Source organism: Heptranchias perlo, unplaced genomic scaffold (assembly GCF_035084215.1).
Source record: "Heptranchias perlo isolate sHepPer1 unplaced genomic scaffold, sHepPer1.hap1 HAP1_SCAFFOLD_356, whole genome shotgun sequence".
Lineage (NCBI taxonomy): Eukaryota > Metazoa > Chordata > Chondrichthyes > Hexanchiformes > Hexanchidae > Heptranchias > Heptranchias perlo.
The window spans coordinates 47,501-67,500 of NW_027139368.1; the positions used below are offsets into that span (position 1 = coordinate 47,501).

The 20,000-nt window shown below is 50.5% G+C and overlaps 1 protein-coding gene across 1 annotated transcript in view; it reads right to left on the minus strand.

Moving 5' to 3' along the window:
- LOC137311558 (potassium voltage-gated channel subfamily H member 2) overlaps positions 1–20,000 on the minus strand; it is a 143,498-nt gene that overhangs the window by 9,022 nt on the left and 114,476 nt on the right. Inside the window, exons 3-4 of the mRNA XM_067978684.1 lie at positions 17,005–17,166; positions 5,505–5,933 (exon numbers count right to left, since the gene is read on the minus strand). Coding sequence (XP_067834785.1) covers positions 5,505–5,933; positions 17,005–17,166 — 591 coding nt within the window. The remainder of the gene's footprint in view (positions 1–5,504; positions 5,934–17,004; positions 17,167–20,000) is intronic.

Consider the following 20,000-nt stretch of genomic DNA (forward strand, 5'->3'; position numbering starts at 1 on the left):
AGAGAGAGAGAGACTCACCCCACATTGACAGAGAGAGAGAGAGAGAGAGACTCACCCCACAGTGACACAGAGAGAGAGAGAGAGACTCACCCCACACTGACACAGAGGGAGAGAGAGAGAGAGACTCACCCCACACTGACACAGAGAGAGAGAGAGAGAGAGAGACTCACCCCACACTGACACAGAGGGAGAGAGAGAGAGAGAGAGAGAGACTCACCCCACACTGACAGAGAGAGAGAGAGGGAGAGAGAAACTCACCCCACACTGACACAGAGAGAGAGAGAGAGAGAGACTCACCCCACACTGACACAGAGGGAGAGAGAGAGAGAGAGAGAGAGAGAGACTCACCCCACACTGACAGAGAGAGAGAGAGGGAGAGAGAGACACACCCCACACTGACACAGAGAGAGAGAGAGAGAGACTCACCCCACACTGACTGAGAGAGAGAGAGAGAAACTCACCCCACACTGACACAGAGGGAGAGAGAGAGAGAGAGACTCACCCCACACTGACACAGAGAGAGAGAGAGGGAGAGAGAGACTCACCCCACACTGACAGAGAGAGAGAGAGAGAGAGACTCACCCCACACTGACACAGAGAGAGAGAGAGAGAGAGACTCACCCCACACTGACACAGAGGGAGAGAGAGAGAGAGAGAGAGAGACTCACTCCACACTGACACAGAGAGAGAGAGAGAGAGACTCACCCCACACTGACAGAGAGGGAGAGAGAGAGAGAGAGAAAGAGAGAGAGACTCACCCCACACTGACACAGAGAGAGAGAGAGAGAGAGATTCACCCCACACTGACACAGAGAGAGAGAGAGAGAGACTCACCCCACACTGACACAGAGAGAGAGATAGAGAGAGATTCACCCCACACTGACACAGAGGGAGAGAGAGAGAGAGAGAGAGAGACTCACCCCACACTGACACAGAGAGAGAGAGAGAGAGAGACTCACCCCACACTGACACAGAGACAGAGAGAGAGAGAGACTCACCCCACACTGACAGAGAGAGAGAGAGAGAGAGAGAGACTCACCCCACACTGACACAGAGAGAGAGAGAGAAACTCACCCCACACTGACAGAGAGAGAGAGAGAGAGAGAGAGACTCACCCCACACTGACACAGAGGGAGAGAGAGAGAGAGAGACTCACCCCACACTGACAGAGAGAGGGAGAGAGAGAGAGACTCACCCCACACTGACAGAGAGAGAGAGAGAGAGAGAGAGAGTCTCACCCCACACTGACACAGAGAGAGAGAGAGAGAGAGAGACTCACCCCACACTGACAGAGAGAGAGAGAGAGAGAGACTCATCCCACACTGACAGAGAGAGGGAGAGAGAGAGAGAGAGACTCGCCCCACAGTGACAGATAAAGAGAGAGAGAGAGAAACTCACCCCACACTGACAGAGAGAGAGGGAGAGAGAGAGACTCACCCCACACTGACAGATAAAGAGAGAGAGAGAGAGAGAGACTCACCCCACATTGACAGATAAAGAGAGAGAGAGAGAAACTCACCCCACACTGACAGAGAGAGAGGGAGAGAGAGAGACTCACCCCACACTGACAGAGAAAGAGAGAGAGAGAGACTCACCCCACACTGACAGAGAGAGAGAGAGAGAGACTCACCCCACACTGACAGAGAGAGGGAGAGAGAGAGACTCACCCCACACTGACAGAGAGAGTGAGAGAGAGAGAGACTCACCCCACACTGACACAGAGAGAGAGAGAGAGACTCACCCCACACTGACAGAGAGAGAGAGAGAGAGAGAGAGAGAGAGACTCACCCCACACTGACACAGAGAGAGAGAGAGAGAGAGAGACTCACCCCACACTGACAGAGAGAGAGAGAGAGGGAGACTCACCCCACACTGACAGAGAGAGGGAGAGAGAGAGAGACTCACCCCACACTGACACAGAGAGAGAGAGAGAGAGAGAGAGACTCACCCCACACTGACAGAGAGAGAGAGAGAGGGAGACTCACCCCACACTGACAGAGAGAGAGAGAGAGAGAGAGACTCACCCCACACTGACACAGAGAGGGAGAGAGAGAGAGAGAGAGACTCACCCCACACTGACAGAGAGAGAGAGAGAGAGAGAGACTCACCCCACACTGACAGAGAGAGAGAGAGAGAGAGAGACTCACCCCACACTGACAGAGAGAGAGAGAGAGAGAGAGACTCACCCCACACTGACACACAGAGAGAGAGAGAGAGAGAGACTCACCCCACACTGACACAGAGAGAGAGAGAGAGAGAGAGAGACTCACCCCACACTGACACAGAGAGAGAGAGAGAGAGAGACTCACCCCACACTGACAGAGAGAGAGAGAGAGAGAGAGAGAGACTCACCCCACACTGACAGTGAGAGGGAGAGAGAGAGAGAGACTCACCCCACACTGACACAGAGAGAGAGAGAGAGAGAGAGAGAGACTCACCCCACACTGACAGAGAGAGAGAGAGGGAGAGAGAGACTCACCCCACACTGACACAAAGAGAGAGAGAGAGAGAGAGACTCACCCCACACTGACACAGAGGGAGAGAGAGAGAGAGAGAGAGAGAGACTCACCCCACAGTGACAGAGAGAGAGAGAGAGAGAGAGACTCACCCCACACTGACAGAGAGAGAGAGAGAGAGAGAGAGACACACCCCACACTGACAGAGAGAGGGAGAGAGAGAGAGAGAGAAAGAGAAAGAGAGAGAGAAAGAGAGAGAAAGAGAAAGAGAGAGAGACTCACGCCACACTGACAGAGAGAGACGGGGAGAGAGAGAGACTCACCCCACACTGACACACAGAGAGAGAGAGAGAGAGAGAGAGACTCACCCCACACTGACACAGAGAGAGAGAAAGAGAGAGAGACTCACCCCACACTGACAGAGAGAGAGAGAGAGAGAGACTCACCCCACACTGACACACAGAGAGAGAGAGAGAGAGACTCACCCCACACTGACAGAGAGAGTGCGAGAGAGAGAGAGACTCAACCCACACTGACAGAGAGAGAGAGAGAGAGAGAGAGACTCACCCCACACTGACACACAGAGAGAGAGAGAGAGAGACTCACCCCACACTGAAACAGAGAGAGAGAGAGAGAGAAACTCACCCCACACTGACACAGAGAGAGAGAGAGAGAGAGAGAGAGACTCACCCCACACTGACACAGAGGGAGAGAGAGACTCACCCCACAGTGACACAGAGAGAGAGAGAGAGAGAGAGACTCACCCCACACTGACACAGAGAGAGAGAGAGAGAGACTCACCCCACACTGACAGAGAGAGAGAGAGGGAGAGAGAGACTCACCCCACACTGACAGAGAGAGAGAGAGGGAGAGAGAGACTCACCCCACACTGACAGAGAGAGAGAGAGGGAGAGAGAGAGAGAGACTCACCCCACACTGACACAGAGAGAGAGAGAGAGAGAGAGACTCACCCCACACTGACAGAGAGAGAAAGAGAGAGAGAGACTCACCCCACACTGACACAGAGAGAGAGAGAGAGAGAGAGAGAGAGAGAGACTCACCCCACACTGACACAGAGAGGGAGAGAGAGAGAGAGACTCACCCCACACTGACAGAGAGAGAGAGAGGGAGAGAGAGACTCACCCCACACTGACACAGAGAGGGAGAGAGAGAGAGAGACTCACCCCACACTGATAGAGAGAGAGAGAGAGAGACTCACCCCACACTGACACAGAGAGAGAGAGAGAGAGAGAGACTCACCCCACACTGACAGAGAGAGAGAGAGGGAGAGAGAGACTCACCCCACACTGACACAGAGAGGGAGAGAGAGAGACTCACCCCACACTGACAGAGAGAGAGAGAGAGAGAGAGACTCACCCCACACTGACACAGAGAGAGAGAGAGAGAGAGAGAGAGACTCACCCAACACTGACACAGAGAGAGAGAGAGAGAGAGAGAGAGACTCACCCCACACTGACACAGAGAGAGAGAGAGAGAGAGAGAGACTCACCCCACACTGACACAGAGAGAGAGAGAGAGAGAGAGACTCACCCCACACTGACACAGAGAGAGAGAGAGAGAGAGACTCACCCCACACTGACACAGAGAGAGAGAGAGAGAGAGAGACTCACCCCACACTGACAGAGAGAGAGAGAGAGAGAGAGAGAGGGAGACTCACCCCACACTGACACAGAGGGAGAGAGAGAGAGAGACTCACCCCACACTGACACAGAGGGAGAGAGAGAGAGAGAGAGAGAGACTCACCCCACACTGACACAGAGGGAGAGAGAGAGAGAGAGAGAGAGACTCACCCCACACTGACAGAGAGAGAGAGAGGGAGAGAGAGACTCACCCCACACTGACACAGAGAGAGAGAGAGAGAGAGACTCACCCCACACTGACAGAGAGAGAGAGAGAGAGAGAGAGAGAGAGAGAGACTCACCCCACACTGACACAGAGGGAGAGAGAGAGAGAGACTCACCCCACACTGACACAGAGGGAGAGAGAGAGAGAGAGAGAGAGACTCACCCCACACTGACAGAGAGAGAGAGAGGGAGAGAGAGACTCACCCCACACTGACACAGAGAGAGAGAGAGAGAGAGACTCACCCCACACTGACACAGAGAGAGAGAGAGACTCACCCCACACTGACACAGAGAGAGAGAGAGAGGGAGAGACTCACCCCACACTGACAGAGAGAGAGAGAGAGAGAGAAACTCACCCCACACTGACACAGAGAGAGAGAGAGAGAGAGACGCACCCCACACTGACACAGAGGGAGAGAGAGAGAGGGAGAGAGAGACTCACCCCACACTGACAGAGAGAGAGAGAGAGAGACTCACCCCACACTGACACAGAGAGGGAGAGAGAGAGAGACAGACTCACCCCACACTGACAGAGAGAGAGAGAGAGAGAGACTCACCCCACACTGACACAGAGAGAGAGAGAGAGAGAGACTCACCCCACACTGACAGAGAGAGAGAGAGAGAGAGAGAGACTCACCCCACACTGACACAGAGAGAGAGAGCGAGACTCACCCCACACTGACACAGAGAGAGAGAGAGAGACTCACCCCACACTGACACAGAGAGAGAGAGTGAGAGAGAGACTCACCCCACACTGACAGAGAGAGAGAGAGAGAGAGAGAAACTCACCCCACAGTGACAGAGAGAAAGAGAGAGAGAGAGAGAGAAAGAGAAAGAGAGAGGGAGAGAGAAAGAGAGAGAGAGAGAGAGAGACTCACCCCACACTGACAGAGAGAGAGAGAGAGAGAGACTCACCCCACACTGACAGAGAGAAAGAGAGAGAGAGAGAGAGAAAGAGAAAGAGAGAGGGAGAGAGAAAGAGAGAGAGAGAGAGAGAGACTCACCCCACACTGACACAGAGAGAGAGAGAGGGAGAGAGAAAGAGAGAGAGAGAGAGAGAGACTCACCTCACACCCCGACTCCTTCATGCCATATTCCAGCCTCCCTCCCTCCCCATCCAGTAGCTCTTCCCCCCTCTGATCCTGACCCCCACAATCTCTCCTCAGTGACCCAGCATCAGTACCTGTGCTGGAATGCCGGCTGCGGAAGCTTCTTTTGAAATCTCCCTTGACCGCCCCGATGTCATCGACCGAGGAGACACGACGGAAGGTGTAGAGTCCCTCCTTGGAGCTCCCACTCCACCTCTGCCTCCCACTCAGGCTGCCCGATGAGTAGGAGAGTTGGGGAGTCAGGTACTGCTTCAGTGAGGATTGATCGAGAGGAGCTCCAGCCTCTGAACTCTGCTCCAGGTCAGCCTCACTCTCCAGGTCAATCAGAGCCCTGAGGTCCTCGGTCTGAGAGTGGACAGTCATCTCGTCGACGGTCAGAGACTCACTGCTCTGCCTCGAGACGTCCAGGTCAATAACTTCGGGCTCCTCTTGGGGCAGTGAGAGTTTACTCATACTGAGGGAGACAAACTTCGGAAACTTCAGCTTAAAGCCCCTTCCATGGTCTGCAATACAAGACATCGACGGTTTACACTCCACAACCCGTCTACCGAGACCCCCAGGGAGGGCACCCCAAGGGTGCAGGGGACGTACACTCACCATCGAGAACCAGAAGCTGAGCTCGGCCAGCTGGCCCCACACCCGGGGCTACCAGAGCAGGTCACAGGCTGGGGATTCTGCGGCGAATAGGGTGGTAATAGTTGGGGACTTTAACTTTCCCAACATTGACTGGGACAGCCATAGCATTAGGGGCTTGGATGGAGAGAAATTTGTTGAGTGTATTCAGGAGGAATTTCTCATTCAGTATGTGGATGGCCCGACGAGAGAGGGGGCAAAACTTGACCTCCTCTTGGGAAATAAGGAAGGGCAGGTGACAGAAGTGTTAGTGAGGGATCACTTTGGGACCAGTGATCATAATTCCATTAGTTTTAAGATAGCTATGGAGAATGATAGGTCTGGCCCAAAAGTTAAAATTCAAAATTGGGGAAAGGCCAATTTTGATGGTATTAGACAGGAACTTTCAGAAGTTGATTGGGAGAGTCTGTTGGCAGGCAAAGGGACATCTGGTAAGTGGGAGGCTTTCAAAAGTGTGTTAACCAGGGTTCAGGGTAAGCACATTCCTTATAAAGTGAAGGGCAAGGCTGGTAGAAGTAGGGAACCTTGGATGACTCGGGAGATTGAGGCCCTAGTCAAAAAGGAGGCATATGACATGCATAGGCAGCTGGGATCAAGTGGATCCCTTGAAGAGTATAGAGATTGCCGGAGTAGAGTTAAGAGAGAAATCAGGAGGGCAAAAAGGGGACATGAGATTGCTTTGGCAGATAAAGCAAAGGAGAATCCAAAGAGCTTCTACAAATACATAAAGGGCAAAAGAGTAACTAACCAGCTGAGAGGAGCCGAGCCGAGCGGAGGGAGCGTCCGAAAAAAGGCGGGATTTCAGAGCGCTGAGAACAGCTGAGAGGAGCGGAGCCGAGCGGAGGGAGCGTCCGATAAAAGGCGGGATTTCAGAGCGCTGAGAGGAGCCGAGCCGAGCGGAGCCGAGCGGAGGGAGCGTCCGATAAAAGGCAGGATTTCAGAGCGCTGAGAGGAGCCGAGCCGAGCGGAGCTGCGACCGAGTTCGAAGTGACGTCAGGAATCAGATCGGGACACGACACAGGGGAGGCACCTGATTGGTGAGTAGGTTCAGGTGAGTATTTCTACTGATCGACAGTAACGAAAGTAAAAGGAAAGGGAAGGTCTGCAGGTCTTATAGGAAGTAGCGTTTATTTTTTAGTGAATCAAGGTCCCTAGTGTAGTTAACATTCTCTAAATTAAGAACAGTTTAAAGGAGTAAACTCCTTAAAGGGAGTGGTAAGTAGTTTTTCTTTCCTTTTTTTTCTCTTGACATTGTAGTTGTTCTTAAGCTAACTTAAGGGTTAAGTCATGGCAGGAGATCCCAGGGCCGTGTCATGTTCCTCTTGTGGGATGTGGGAATTCAGGGCTCCTTCCTGTGTCCCTGATTCCTTCACCTGCTGCAGCTATTGTTTGACCGCTTGACGGCTCTGGAGCTGCGGATGGACTCACTTTGGAGCATCCGCGATGCTGAGAAAGTCGTGGATAGCACGTTCAGTGAGTTGGTCACACCGCAGATAAAAATTACTGAGGGAGATAGTGAATGGGTGACCAACAGACAGAGGAAGAGTTGGAAGGCAGTGCAGGGGTCCCCTGCGGTCATCTCCCTCCAAAACAGGTATACCGTTTTGGATACTGTTGGGGGAGATGGCTCACCAGGGGAAGGTGGCAGCGGCCAGGTTCATGGCACCGTGGCTGGCTCTGCTGCACAGGAGGGCAGGAAAAAGAGTGGCAGAGCTATAGTGATAGGGGACTCGATTGTAAGGGGAATAGACAGGCGTTTCTGCGGACGCAACCGAGACTCCAGGATGGTATGTTGCCTCCCTGGTGCAAGGGTCAGGGATGTCTCGGAGCAGCTGCAGGACATTCTGGAGGGGGAGGGTGAACAGCCAGTTGTCGTGGTGCATATAGGCACCAACGATATAGGTAAAAAACAGGATGAGGTCCTACAAGCTGAATTTAGGGAGTTAGGAGTTAAACTAAAGAGTAGGACCTCAAGGGTAGTAATCTCAGGATTGCTACCAGTGCCACGGGTTAGTCAGAGTAGGAATGACAGGATAGCTAGGATGAATACGTGGCTTGAGAGATGGTGCAAGAGGGAGGGATTCAAATTCCTGGGCCATTGGAACCGGTTCTGGGGGAGGTGGGACCAGCACAAATTGGACGGTCTGCATCTGGGCAGGACTGGAACCAATGTCCTAGGGGGAGTGTTTGCTAGTGCTGTTGGGGAGGGTTTAAACTAATGTGGCAGGGGGATGGGAACCGATGCAGGAAGTCAGTGGGAAATAAAGTGGTGACAGAAACAAAAGGCAGTAAGGGAGAGTGTACAGAACATGACCGGACAGATGGCCTGAGAAAGCAGGGCAAAGACCAAGGGAAGTCTAGATTAAAAAGCATTTATTTCAATGCAAGAAGTCTGATGGGCAAGGCAGATGAACTCAGGGCATGGATGGGTACATGGGACTGGGATGTTATAGCTATTACTGAAACATGGCTAAGGGAGGGGCAGGACTGGCAGCTCAATGTTCCAGGGTACAGATGCTATAGGAAAGATAGAGCAGGAGGTAAGAGAGGAGGGGGAGTTGCGTTCTTGATTAGGGAGAACATCACGGCAGTAGTGAGAGGGGATATATCCGAGGGTTCGCCCACTGAGCCTATATGGGTAGAACTGAAAAATAAGAAGGGAGAGATCACGTTGATAGGATTGTACTACAGACCCCCAAATAGTCAACGGGAAATTGAGGAGCAAATATGTAAGGAGATTACAGACAGCTGCAAGAAAAATAGGGTGGTAATAGTAGGGGACTTTAACTTTCCCAACATTGACTGGGACAGCCATAGCATTAGGGGCTTGGATGGAGAGAAATTTGTTGAGTGTTTTCAGGAGGAATTTTTCATTCAGTATGTGGAAGGCCCGACTAGAGAGGGGGCAAAACTTGACCTCCTCTTGGGAAATAAGGAAGAGCAGGTGACAGAAGTGTTAGTGAGGGATCACTTTGGGACCAGTGATCATAATTCCATTAGTTTTAAGATAGCTATGGAGAAGGATAGGTCTGGCCCAAAAGTTAAAATTCTAAATTGGGGAAAGGCCAATTTTGATGGTATTAGACAGGAACTTTCAGAAGTTGATTGGGAGAGTCTGTTGGCAGGCAAAGGGACGTCTGGTAAGTGGGAGGCTTTCAAAAGTGTGTTAACCAGGGTTCAGGGTAAGCACATTCCTTATAAAGTGAAGGGCAAGGCTGGTAGAAGTAGGGAACCTTGGATGACTCGGGAGATTGAGGCCCGAGTCAAAAATAAGAAGGAGGCATATGACATGCATAGGCAGCTGGGATCAAGTGGATCCCTTGAAGAGTATAGAGATTGCCGGAGTAGAGTTAAGAGAGAAATCAGGAGGGCAAAAAGGGGACATGAGATTGCTTTGGCAGATAAGGTAAAGGAGAATCCAAAGAGCTTCTACAAATACATAAAGGGCAAAAGAGTAACTAGGGAGAGAGTAGGGCCTCTTAAGGATCAACAAGGTCATCTATGTGCGGAACCACAAGAGATGGGTGAGATCCTGAATGAATATTTCACATCGGCATTTACGGTTGAGAAAGGCATAGATGTTAGGGAACTTGGGGAAATAAATAGTGATGTCTTGAGGAGTGTACATATTACAGAGAGGGAGGTGCTGGAAGTCTTAACGCGCATCAAGGTAGATAAATCTCCGGGACCTGATGAAATGTATCCCAGGACGTTATGGGAGGTTAGGGAGGAAATTGCGGGTCCCCTAGCAGAGATATTTGAATCATCGACAGCTACAGGTGAGGTGCCTGAAGATTGGAGGGTAGCAAATGTTGTGCCTTTGTTTAAGAAGGGCGGCAGGGAAAAGCCTGGGAACTACAGACCGGTGAGCCTGACATCTGTAGTGGGTAAGTTGATTGAGACAGGATCTACAGGCATTTGGAGAGGCAGGGACTGATTAGGAACAGTCAGCATGGTTTTGTGAGAGGAAAATCATGTCTCACGAATTTGATTGAGTTTTTTGAAGGGGCAACCAAGAAGATAGATGAGGGCTGTGCAGTAGACGTGGTCTGCATGGACTTCAGCAAAGCCTTTGACAAAGTACCGCATGGTAGGTTGTTACATAAGGTTAAATCTCATGGGATCCAAGGTGAGGTAGCCAATTGGATACAAAATTGGCTTGACGACAGAAGACAGAGGGTGGTTGTAGAGGGTTGTTTTTCAAACTGGAGGCCTGTGACCAGCGGTGTGCCTCAGGGATCGGTGCTGGGTCTCCCGAGTCATCCAAGGTTCCCTACTTCTACCAGCCTTGCCCTTCACTTTATAAGGAATGTGCTTACCCTGAACCCTGGTTAACACACTTTTGAAAGCCTCCCACTTACCAGACGTCCCTTTGCCTGCCAACAGACTCTGCCAATCAACTTCTGAAAGTTCCTGTCTAATACCATCAAAATTGGCCTTTCCCCAATTTAGAATTTTAACTTTTGGGCCAGACCTATCATTCTCCATAGCTATCTTAAAACTAATGGAATTATGATCACTGGTCCCAAAGTGATCCCTCACTAACACTTCTGTCACCTGCCCTTCCTTATTTCCCAAGAGGAGGTCAAGTTTTGCCCCCTCTCTAGTCGGGCCATCCACATACTGAATGAGAAATTCCTCCTGAATACACTCAACAAATTTCTCTCCATCCAAGCCCCTAATGCTATGGCTGTCCCAGTCAATGTTGGGAAAGTTAAAGTCCCCTACTATTACCACCCTATTTTTCTTGCAGCTGTCTGTAATCTCCTTACATATTTGCTCCTCAATTTCCCGTTGACTATTTGGGGGTCTGTTGTACAATCCTATCAAAGTGATCTCTCCCTTCTTATTTTTCAGTTCTACCCATATAGACTCTGTGGGCGAACCCTCGGATATATCCCCTCTCACTACTGCCGTGATGTTCTCCCTAATCAAGAACGCAACTCCCCCTCCTCTCTTACCTCCTGCTTTATCTTTCCAATAGCATCCATGTTTGGACCAAGGCTGTAATGAGGTATGGAGCCGAGTGGTCCTGGCGGAACCCAAACTGAGCATCAGTGAGCAGGTTATTGGTGAGTAAGTGCCGCTTGATAGCACTGTCGACGACACCTTCCATCACTTTGCTGATGATTGAGAGTAGACTGATGGCACAAGACTTCAGCACTACAGCCGGGATGTTGTCAGGGCCTTTGCTTGAATCTAAGTCCACTAGTTCTTGAACTCTCCGCTATGGGAAACAGGTACTTCCTGTCTGCTCTATCTAGGCCCCTCATAATTTTGAACATAATTATTCTTGATATATATTAATGACTTGGACTTAGGTGTACAGGGCACAATTTCAAAATTTGCAGGTGACACAAAACTTGGAAGTGTAGTAAACAGTGAGGAGGATAGTGATAGACTTCAAGAGGATATAGACAGGCTGGTGGAATGGGCGGACACGTGGCAGATGAAATTTAACGAAAATACGAAGTGATACATTTCAGTAGGAAGAACGAGGAGAGGCAAAATAAACTCGAGGGCACAATCTAAAAGGGGTACAGGAACAGAGAGATCTGGGTGTATATGTGCAGAAATCATTGAAGGTGGCAGGACAGGTTGAGAAAGCGGTTAAAAAAGCAAACGGGATCCTGGGCTTTATAAATAGAGGCATAGAGTACAAAAGTGTGGAAGTGATGATGAACCTTTAAAAAACACTGGTTCGACCACAACTGGAGTATTGTGTCCAGTTCTGGGCACCGCACTTTAGGAAAGATGTGAAGGCCTTAGAGAGGGTGCAGAAGAGATTTACTAGAATGATTCCAGGGATGAGGGACTTTAGTTACGCGGACAGACTGGAGAAGCTGGGGTTGTTCTCCTTGGAACAGAGACGGTTGCGAGGAGATTTGATCGAGGTATTCAAAATCATGAAGGGTCCAGACAGAGTAGATAGAGAGAAACTGTTCCCATTGGCGGAAGGGTCAAGAACCAGAGGACATAGATTTAAGGTGATTGGCAAAAGAACCAAAGGTGACATGAGGAAAAACTTTTTTACGCAGCGAGTGGTTAGGATCTGGAATGCACTGCCCGAGGGGGTGGTGGAGGCAGATTCAATCATGGCCTTCAAAAGGGAACTGGATAAGGGAAAACAGGGAACTACAGACCGGTTAGCCTGACATCAGTTGTCGGGAAAATGCTAGAATCTATTATAAAGGATGTGATAACAGGACACTTAGAAAATAATAATAGGATTTGGCAAAGTCAACATGGTTTTATGAAAGGGAAATCATGTTTGACAAACCTATTGGAGTTTTTTGAGGAGGTAAATAGTAAAATAGATAGGTGAGTGTAAAAGACAAGGCTAAAGTGTTTGCAACCATCTTCAGCCAGAAGTGCCGAGTGGATGATCCATCTCAGCCTCCTCCCGATATCCCCACCATCACAGAAGCCAGTCTTCGGCCAATTCGATTCACTCCACGTGATATCAAGAAACGGCTGAGTGCACTGGATACAGCAAAGGCTATGGGCCCCGACAACATCCCAGCTGTAGTGCTGAAGACTTGTGCTCCAGAACTAGCTGCGCCTCTAGCCAAGCTGTTCCAGTACAGCTACAACACTGGCATCCACCCGACAATGTGTACGGTAGCGTAGTGGTTATGTTACTGGGCTAGTAATCCAGTCGGCCTGGACTAAAATCCAGAGTCACGAGTTCAAATCCCGCCACGGCAGCTGGCGAATTTAAATTCAATTAATTAAATAAAAATCTGGAATTAAAATACTAGTATCAGTAATGATGGCCATGAAACTACCGGATTGTCGTAAAAACCCATCTGGTTCACTAATGTCCTTTAGGGAAGGAAAAAACCTGCCGCCCTTACCCGGTCTGGCCTATATGTGACTCCAGACCCACAGCAATGTGGTTGATTCTTAATTGCCCTCTGAAATGGCCGAGCAAGACACTCAGTTGTAAAAAAAATCTCGCTAGGGATGGGCAATAAATGCCGGCCTTGCCAGCGACGCCCACATCCCGTGAACGAATAAAAAAAATGTGGCAAATTGCCCAGGTATGTCCTGTCCACAAAAACCAGGACAAATCCAATCCGGCCAATTACCGCCCCATCAGTCTACTCTCAATCATCAGCAAAGTGATGGAAGGTGTCGTCGACAGTGCTATCAAGTGGCACTTACTCACCAATAACCTGCTCACCGATGCTCAGTTTGGGTTCCGCCAGGACCACTCGGCTCCAGACCTCATTACAACCTTGGTCCAAACATGGACAAAAGAGCTGAATTCCAGAGGTGAGGTGAGAGTGACTGCCCTTGACATCAAGGCAGCATTTGACCGAGTGTGGCACCAAGGAGCCCGAGTAAAATTGAAGTCAATGGGAATCAGGGGGAAAACTCTCCAGTGGCTGGAGTCATACCGAGCACAAAGGAAGATGGTAGTGGTTGTTGGAGGCCAATCATCTCTGCCCCAGGGCATTGCTGCAGGAGTTCCTCAGGGCAGTGTCCGAGGCCCAACCATCTTCAGCTGCTTCATCAATGACCTTCCCTCCATCATAAGGTCAGAAATGGGGATGTTCGCTGATGATTGCACAGTGTTCAGTTCCACTCGCAACCCCTCAGATAATGAAGCAGTCCAAGCCCGCATGCAGCAAGACCTGGACAACATCCAGGCTTGGGCTCATAAGTGGCAAGTAACATTCGCGCCAGATAAGTGCCAGGCAATGACCATCTCCAACAAGAGAGAATCTAACCACCTCCCCTTGACATTCAATGGCATTACCATCGCCGAATCCCCCACCATCAACATCCTGGGGGTCACCATTGACCAGAAACTTAACTGGACCAGCCATATAAATACTGTGGCTACAAGAGCAGGTCAGAGGCTGGGTATTCTGCGGCGAGTGACTCACCTCCTGACTCCCCAAAGCCTTTCCACCATCTACAAGGCACAAGTCAGGAGTGTGATGGAATACTCTCCACTTGCCTGGATGAGTGCAGCTCCAACAACACTCAAGAAGCTCGACACCATCCAGGACAAAGCAGCCCGCTTGATTGGCACCCCATCCACCACCCTGAACATTCACACCCTTCACCACCGGCGCACTGTGGCTGCAGTGTGTACCATCCACAGGATGCACTGCAGCAACTCGCCAAGGCTTCTTCAACAGCACCTCCCAAACCCGCAACCTCTACCACCTAGAAGGACAAGAGCAGCAGGTACATGGGAACAACACCACCTGCACGTTCCCCTCCAAGTCACACACCATCCCGACTTGGAAATATATCGCCGTTCCTTCATCGTCGCTGGGTCAAAGTCCTGGAACTCCCTTCCTAACAGCACTGTGGGAGAACCGTCACCACACGGACTGCAGCGGTTCAAGAAGGCGGCTCACCACCACCTTCTCAAGGGCAATTAGAGATGGGCAATAAATGCCGGCCTCGCCAGCGACGCCCACATCCCCTGAACGAATAAAAAAAAAGAACCAGTGGATGTGGTGTATTTGGATTTTCAGAAGGCTTTTGATAAGATTCTACAAGAGGTTGGTGAACAAAGTTAGAGCACATGGGATTGGGGGGAATATCCTGGCATGGATTGAGAATTGGTTAACAGACAGGAAACAGAGAGTAGGAATAAATGGGTCTTTTTCGGGGTGGCAGGCAGTGACTAGTGGGGTACCGCAGGGATCAGTGCTTGGGCCCCAGCTATTCATAATATATATCAATGATTTGGATGAGGGAACTGAATGTAATATTTCCAAGTTTGCTGATGACACAAAACTAGGTGGGATTGTGAGTTGTGAGGAGGATGCAAAGAGGCTTCAAGGGGATATGGACAGGATAAGTGAGTGGGCAAGAACGTGGCAGATGGAATATAATGTGGATAAATGTGAAGTTATCCACTTTGGTCGGAAAAACAGAAATGCAGAGTATTTATTTAAATGGTGAGAGATTGGGAAATGTTGATGTGCAGAGGGACCTGGGTGTCCTTGTACATGAGTCACTGAAAGCTAACATGCAGGTGCAGCAAGCAATTAGGAAGGCAAATGGTATGTTGGCCTTTATTACAAGAGGATTTGAGTACAGGAGCAAGGATGTCTTACTGCATTTATACAGGACCTTGGTGAGACCACACCTGGAGTATTGTCTGCAGTTTTGGTCTCTTTACCGAAGAAAGGATATACTTGCCATAGAGGGAGTGCAACGAAGGTTCACCAGACTGATTCCTGGGATGGCGGGATTGTCGTATGAGGAGAGATTGGGTCGACTCGGCCTGTATTCTCCAGAGTTTAGAAGAATGAGAGGTGACCTCATTGAAACATATAAAATTCTGACAGGGCTCGACAGGGTAGATGCAGGGAGGATGTTTCCCCTGGCTGGGGGGTCTCGAACCAGGGGGCACAGTCTCAGAATAAGGGGTCGGCCATTTAGGACTGAGATGAGGAGAAATTTCTTCGCTCAGAAGGTGGTGAATCTTTGGAATTCTCTACCCCAGAGGGCTGTGGAGGCTCAGTCATTGAGTACATTCAAAACAGAGATCGATAGATTTCTAGATATTAAAGACATCAAGGGATATGGGGATAGTGCAGGAAAATGGCGCAGAGGTAGAAGATCAGCCATGATCTTATTGAATGGCGGAGCAGACTTGAGGGGCCGGATGGCCAACTCCTGCTCCTATTTCTTATGTTCTTATGTTCTTACTTGAAAGAAAAAATTTGCAGGGCTGAGGGGGAAAGGGCGAGGAGTGGGACTGGCTGGATTGCTTTTGCATGGAGCCGGCATGCTCTCGATGGGCCAAATGGCCTCCTTCCATGTTGTGACCGTTCTATGATTCTATGATGCTACATTGGGGGAACATTTACATCAATAGCAGAATCAAGTTGTGGATAAGTTACCAGGGAGGTCAGTGAACAGGCCAATCACTGGGCTCAGAAACACTTGGACGTATTTGTGGAGAGTGAAGGGATGACGAAGAGCAGTCGGTGACCCCATCACTATACTGGGTTCAAAAGTTGGAGGTCAGCATGCCTTGGTGTCAGGGCCTGTTCCCTGTTCCCTGGTCCATGTTCCCTGGGCCCTGGTCCTAATCCCTATTTCCTGCTCCCTGGGCCTGTTCCCTGTTCCCTGTTCACTGGGCCTGTTCCCTGGGCCTGTTCCCCGGTCCCTGTTCCCTGGGCCTGTTCCCCGGTCCCTGTTCCCTGGGCCTGTTCCTTGGGCCTGGTCCCTGGGCCTGGTCCCTGGTCCCTGTTCCCCTGGGCCTGTTCCCTGGGCCTGTTCCCTGGTCCCTGTTCCCTGGGCCTGTTCCCTGGTCCCTGTTCCCTGGGCCTGGTCCCTGGTCCCTGTTCCCTGGGCCTGTTCCCTGGGCCTGGTCCCTGGGCCTGTTCCCTGGGCCTGTTCCCTGGTCCCTGTTCCCTGGTCCCTGTTCCCTGGGCCTGTTCCCTGGTCCCTGTTCCCTGGGCCTGGTCATAGAATCATAGAATCATAGAAGTTACAACATGGAAACAGGCCCTTCGGCCCAACATGTCCATGTCGCCCAGTTTATACCACTAAGCTAGTCCCAATTGCCTGCACTTGGCCCATATCCCTCTATACCCATCTTACCCATGTAACTGTCCAAATGCTTTTTAAAAGACAAAATTGTACCCGCCTCTACTACTGCCTCTGGCAGCTCGTTCCAGACACTCACCACCCTTTGAGTGAAAAAATTGCCCCTCTGGACCCTTTTGTATCTCTCCCCTCTCACCTTAAATCTATGCCCCCTCGTTATAGACTCCCCTACCTTTGGGAAAAGATTTTGACTATCGACCTTATCTATGCCCCTCATTATTTTATAGACTTCTATAAGATCACCCCTTAACCTCCTACTCTCCAGGGAAAAAAGTCCCAGTCTGTCTAACCTCTCCCTGTAAGTCAAACCATCAAGTCCCGGTAGCATCCTAGTAAATCCCTGGGCCATACCTGTTGATATCCATGGTGGGGGGAGTTTGTGATTCAGCTCCTTGTCCAGCGACTGCAGCAAGTCCTCCTCCAACATCACCTCGAAGTTCAGAATGAACATGATCACCGAGCCACTCTCACTCCTCACCGGGACAACGTCCACCAGGCACAGAAAACACGATCCTACAGGGAAGGAGCACGGAGATCAGCTCAGGACCTGGAACATCGGTACATTGACCTACAGCTACAACACTGGCATCTACCCGACAATGTGGAAAATTGCCCAGGTATGTCCTGTCCACAAAAAGCAGGACAAATCCAATCCGGCCAATTACCGCCCCATCAGTCTACTCTCAATCATCAGCAAAGTGATGGAAGGTGTCGTCGACAGTGCTATCAAGCGGCACTTACTCACCAATAACCTGCTCACCGATGCTCAGTTTGGGTTCCGCCAGGACCACTCGGCTCCAGACCTCATTACAGCCTTGGTCCAAACATGGACAAAAGAGCTGAATTCCAGAGGTGAGGTGAGAGTGACTGCCCTTGATATCAAGGCAGCATTTGACCGAGTGTGGCACCAAGGAGCCCTAGTAAAATTGAAGTCAATGGGAATCAGGGGGAAAACTCTCCAGTGGCTGGAGTCATACCTAGCACAAAGGAAGATGGTAGTGGTTGTTGGAGGCCAATCATCTCAGCCCCAGGGCATTGCTGCAGGAGTTCCTCAGGGCAGTGTCCGAGGCCCAACCATCTTCAGCTGCTTCATCAATGACCTTCCCTCCATCATAAGGTCAGAAATGGGGATGTTCGCTGATGATTGCACAGTGTTCAGTTCCATTCGCAACCCCTCAGATAATGAAGCAGTCCGAGCCTGCATGCAGCAAGACCTGGACAACATCCAGGCTTGGGCTGATAAGTGGCAAGTAACATTCGCGCCAGATAAGTGCCAGGCAATGACCATCTCCAACAAGAGAGAGTCTAACCACCTCCCCTTGACATTCAACGGCATTACCATCGCCAAATCCCCCACCATCAACATCCTGGGGGTCACCATTGACCAGAAACTTAACTGGACCAGCCATATAAATACTGTGGCTACAAGAGCAGGTCAGAGGCTGGGTATTCTGCGGCGAGTGACTCACCTCCTGACTCCCCAAAGCCTTTCCACCATCGACAAGGCACAAGTCAGGAGTGTGATGGAATACTCTCCACTTGCCTGGATGAGTGCAGCTCCAACAACACTCAAGAAGCTCGACACCATCCAGGACAAAGCAGCCCACTTGATTGGCACCCCATCCACCACCCTAAACATTCACTCCCTTCACCACCGGCGCACCGTGGCTGCAGTGTGTACCATCCACAGGATGCACTGCAGCAACTCGCCAAGGCTTCTTCAACAGCACCTCCCAAACCCGCGACCTCTACCACCTAGAAGGACAAGAGCAGCAGGCACATGGGAACAACACCACCTGCACAGTCCCCTCCAAGTCACACACCATCCCGACTTGGAAATATATCGCCGTTCCTTCATCGTCGCTGGGTCAAAATCCTGGAACTCCCTTCCTAACAGCACTGTGGGAGAACCGTCACCACACGGACTGCAGCGGTTCAAGAAGGCGGCTCACCACCACCTTCTCAAGGGCAATTAGGGATGGGCAATAAATGCCGGCCTCGCCAGCGACGCCCACATCCCATGAACGAATAAAAAAAAAGACCCGCCACATGGGAGTGTTTGATGGGACAGTGTAGAGGGAGCTTTACTCTGTATCGAACCCTGTACCTGCCCTGGGAGTGTTTGATGGACAGTGTAGAGGGAGCTTTACTCTGTATCTAACCCGTGAGTTACTATCCCTGTATACTAGGAGTATATTATCCCTTTACTCCTGATAAAACTGTCCCGTGTCTGGTACAGAATCACAACAACATAGTGCAATGTCCCATGGTGCTTCACAGGAGCAATCATCAAACAAAATTTGACACCAAGTCACCGAAAGAGATATTCGGACAGGTCGTCAAAGGGGTCGGATAAAGGAGGAGAGAGAGGGAGAGAGGTTTACGGAGGGAATTCCAGGAGGGATATATCACCTCTTAACTCCAGATAACACTGTCCCGGTGTATAGTATGGGCAGTGTGTTCCCCCTTTGAACAGTGTGTTCCCCCTTTGAGCAGTGTGTTCCCCACTTTGTACAGTGTGTTCCTCCCTTTGAACAGTGTGTTCCCCCTTTGAACAGTGTGTTCCCCCCTTTGAACAGTGTGTTCCCCACTTTGTACAGTGTGTTCCCCCCTTTGAACAGTGTGTTCCCCCCTTTGAACAGTGTGTTCCCCCTTTGAACAGTGTGTTCCCCCTTTGTACAATGTGTTCCCCCCTTTGAACAGTGTGTTCCCCCCTTTGAACAGTGTGTTCCCCCCTTTGAACAGTGTGTTCCCCCTTTGTACAATGTGTTCCCCCCTTTGAACAGTGTGTTCCCCCCTTTGTACAGTGTGTTCCCCCTTTGAACAGTGTGTTCCCCCTTTGAACAGTGTGTTCCCCCCCTTGTACAGTGTGTTCCCCCTTTGAACAGTGTGTTCCCCCTTTGAACAGTGTGTTCCCCCTTTGAACAGTGTGTTCCCACTTTGTACAGTGTGTTCCCCCCTTTGAACAGTGTGTTCCCCCTTTGAACAGTGTGTTCCCCCCTTTGAACAGTGTGTTCCCCCCTTTGTACAGTGTGTTCCCCCCTTTGAACACTGTCTTCCCCCTTTGAACAGTGTGTTCCCCACTTTGTACAGTATGTTCCCCCCTTTGAACAGTGTGTTCCCCCTTTGAACAGTGTGTTCCCCCCTTTGAACAGTGTGTTCCCCCTTTGAACAGTGTGTTCCCCCCTTTGAACAGTGTGTTCCCACTTTGTACAGTGTGTTCCCCCCTTTGAACACTGTGTTCCCACTTTGTACAGTGTGTTCCCCCCTTTGAACACTGTGTTCCCCCTTTGAACAGTGTGTTCCCCCCTTTGAACAGTGTGTTCCCCCTTTGAACACTGTGTTCC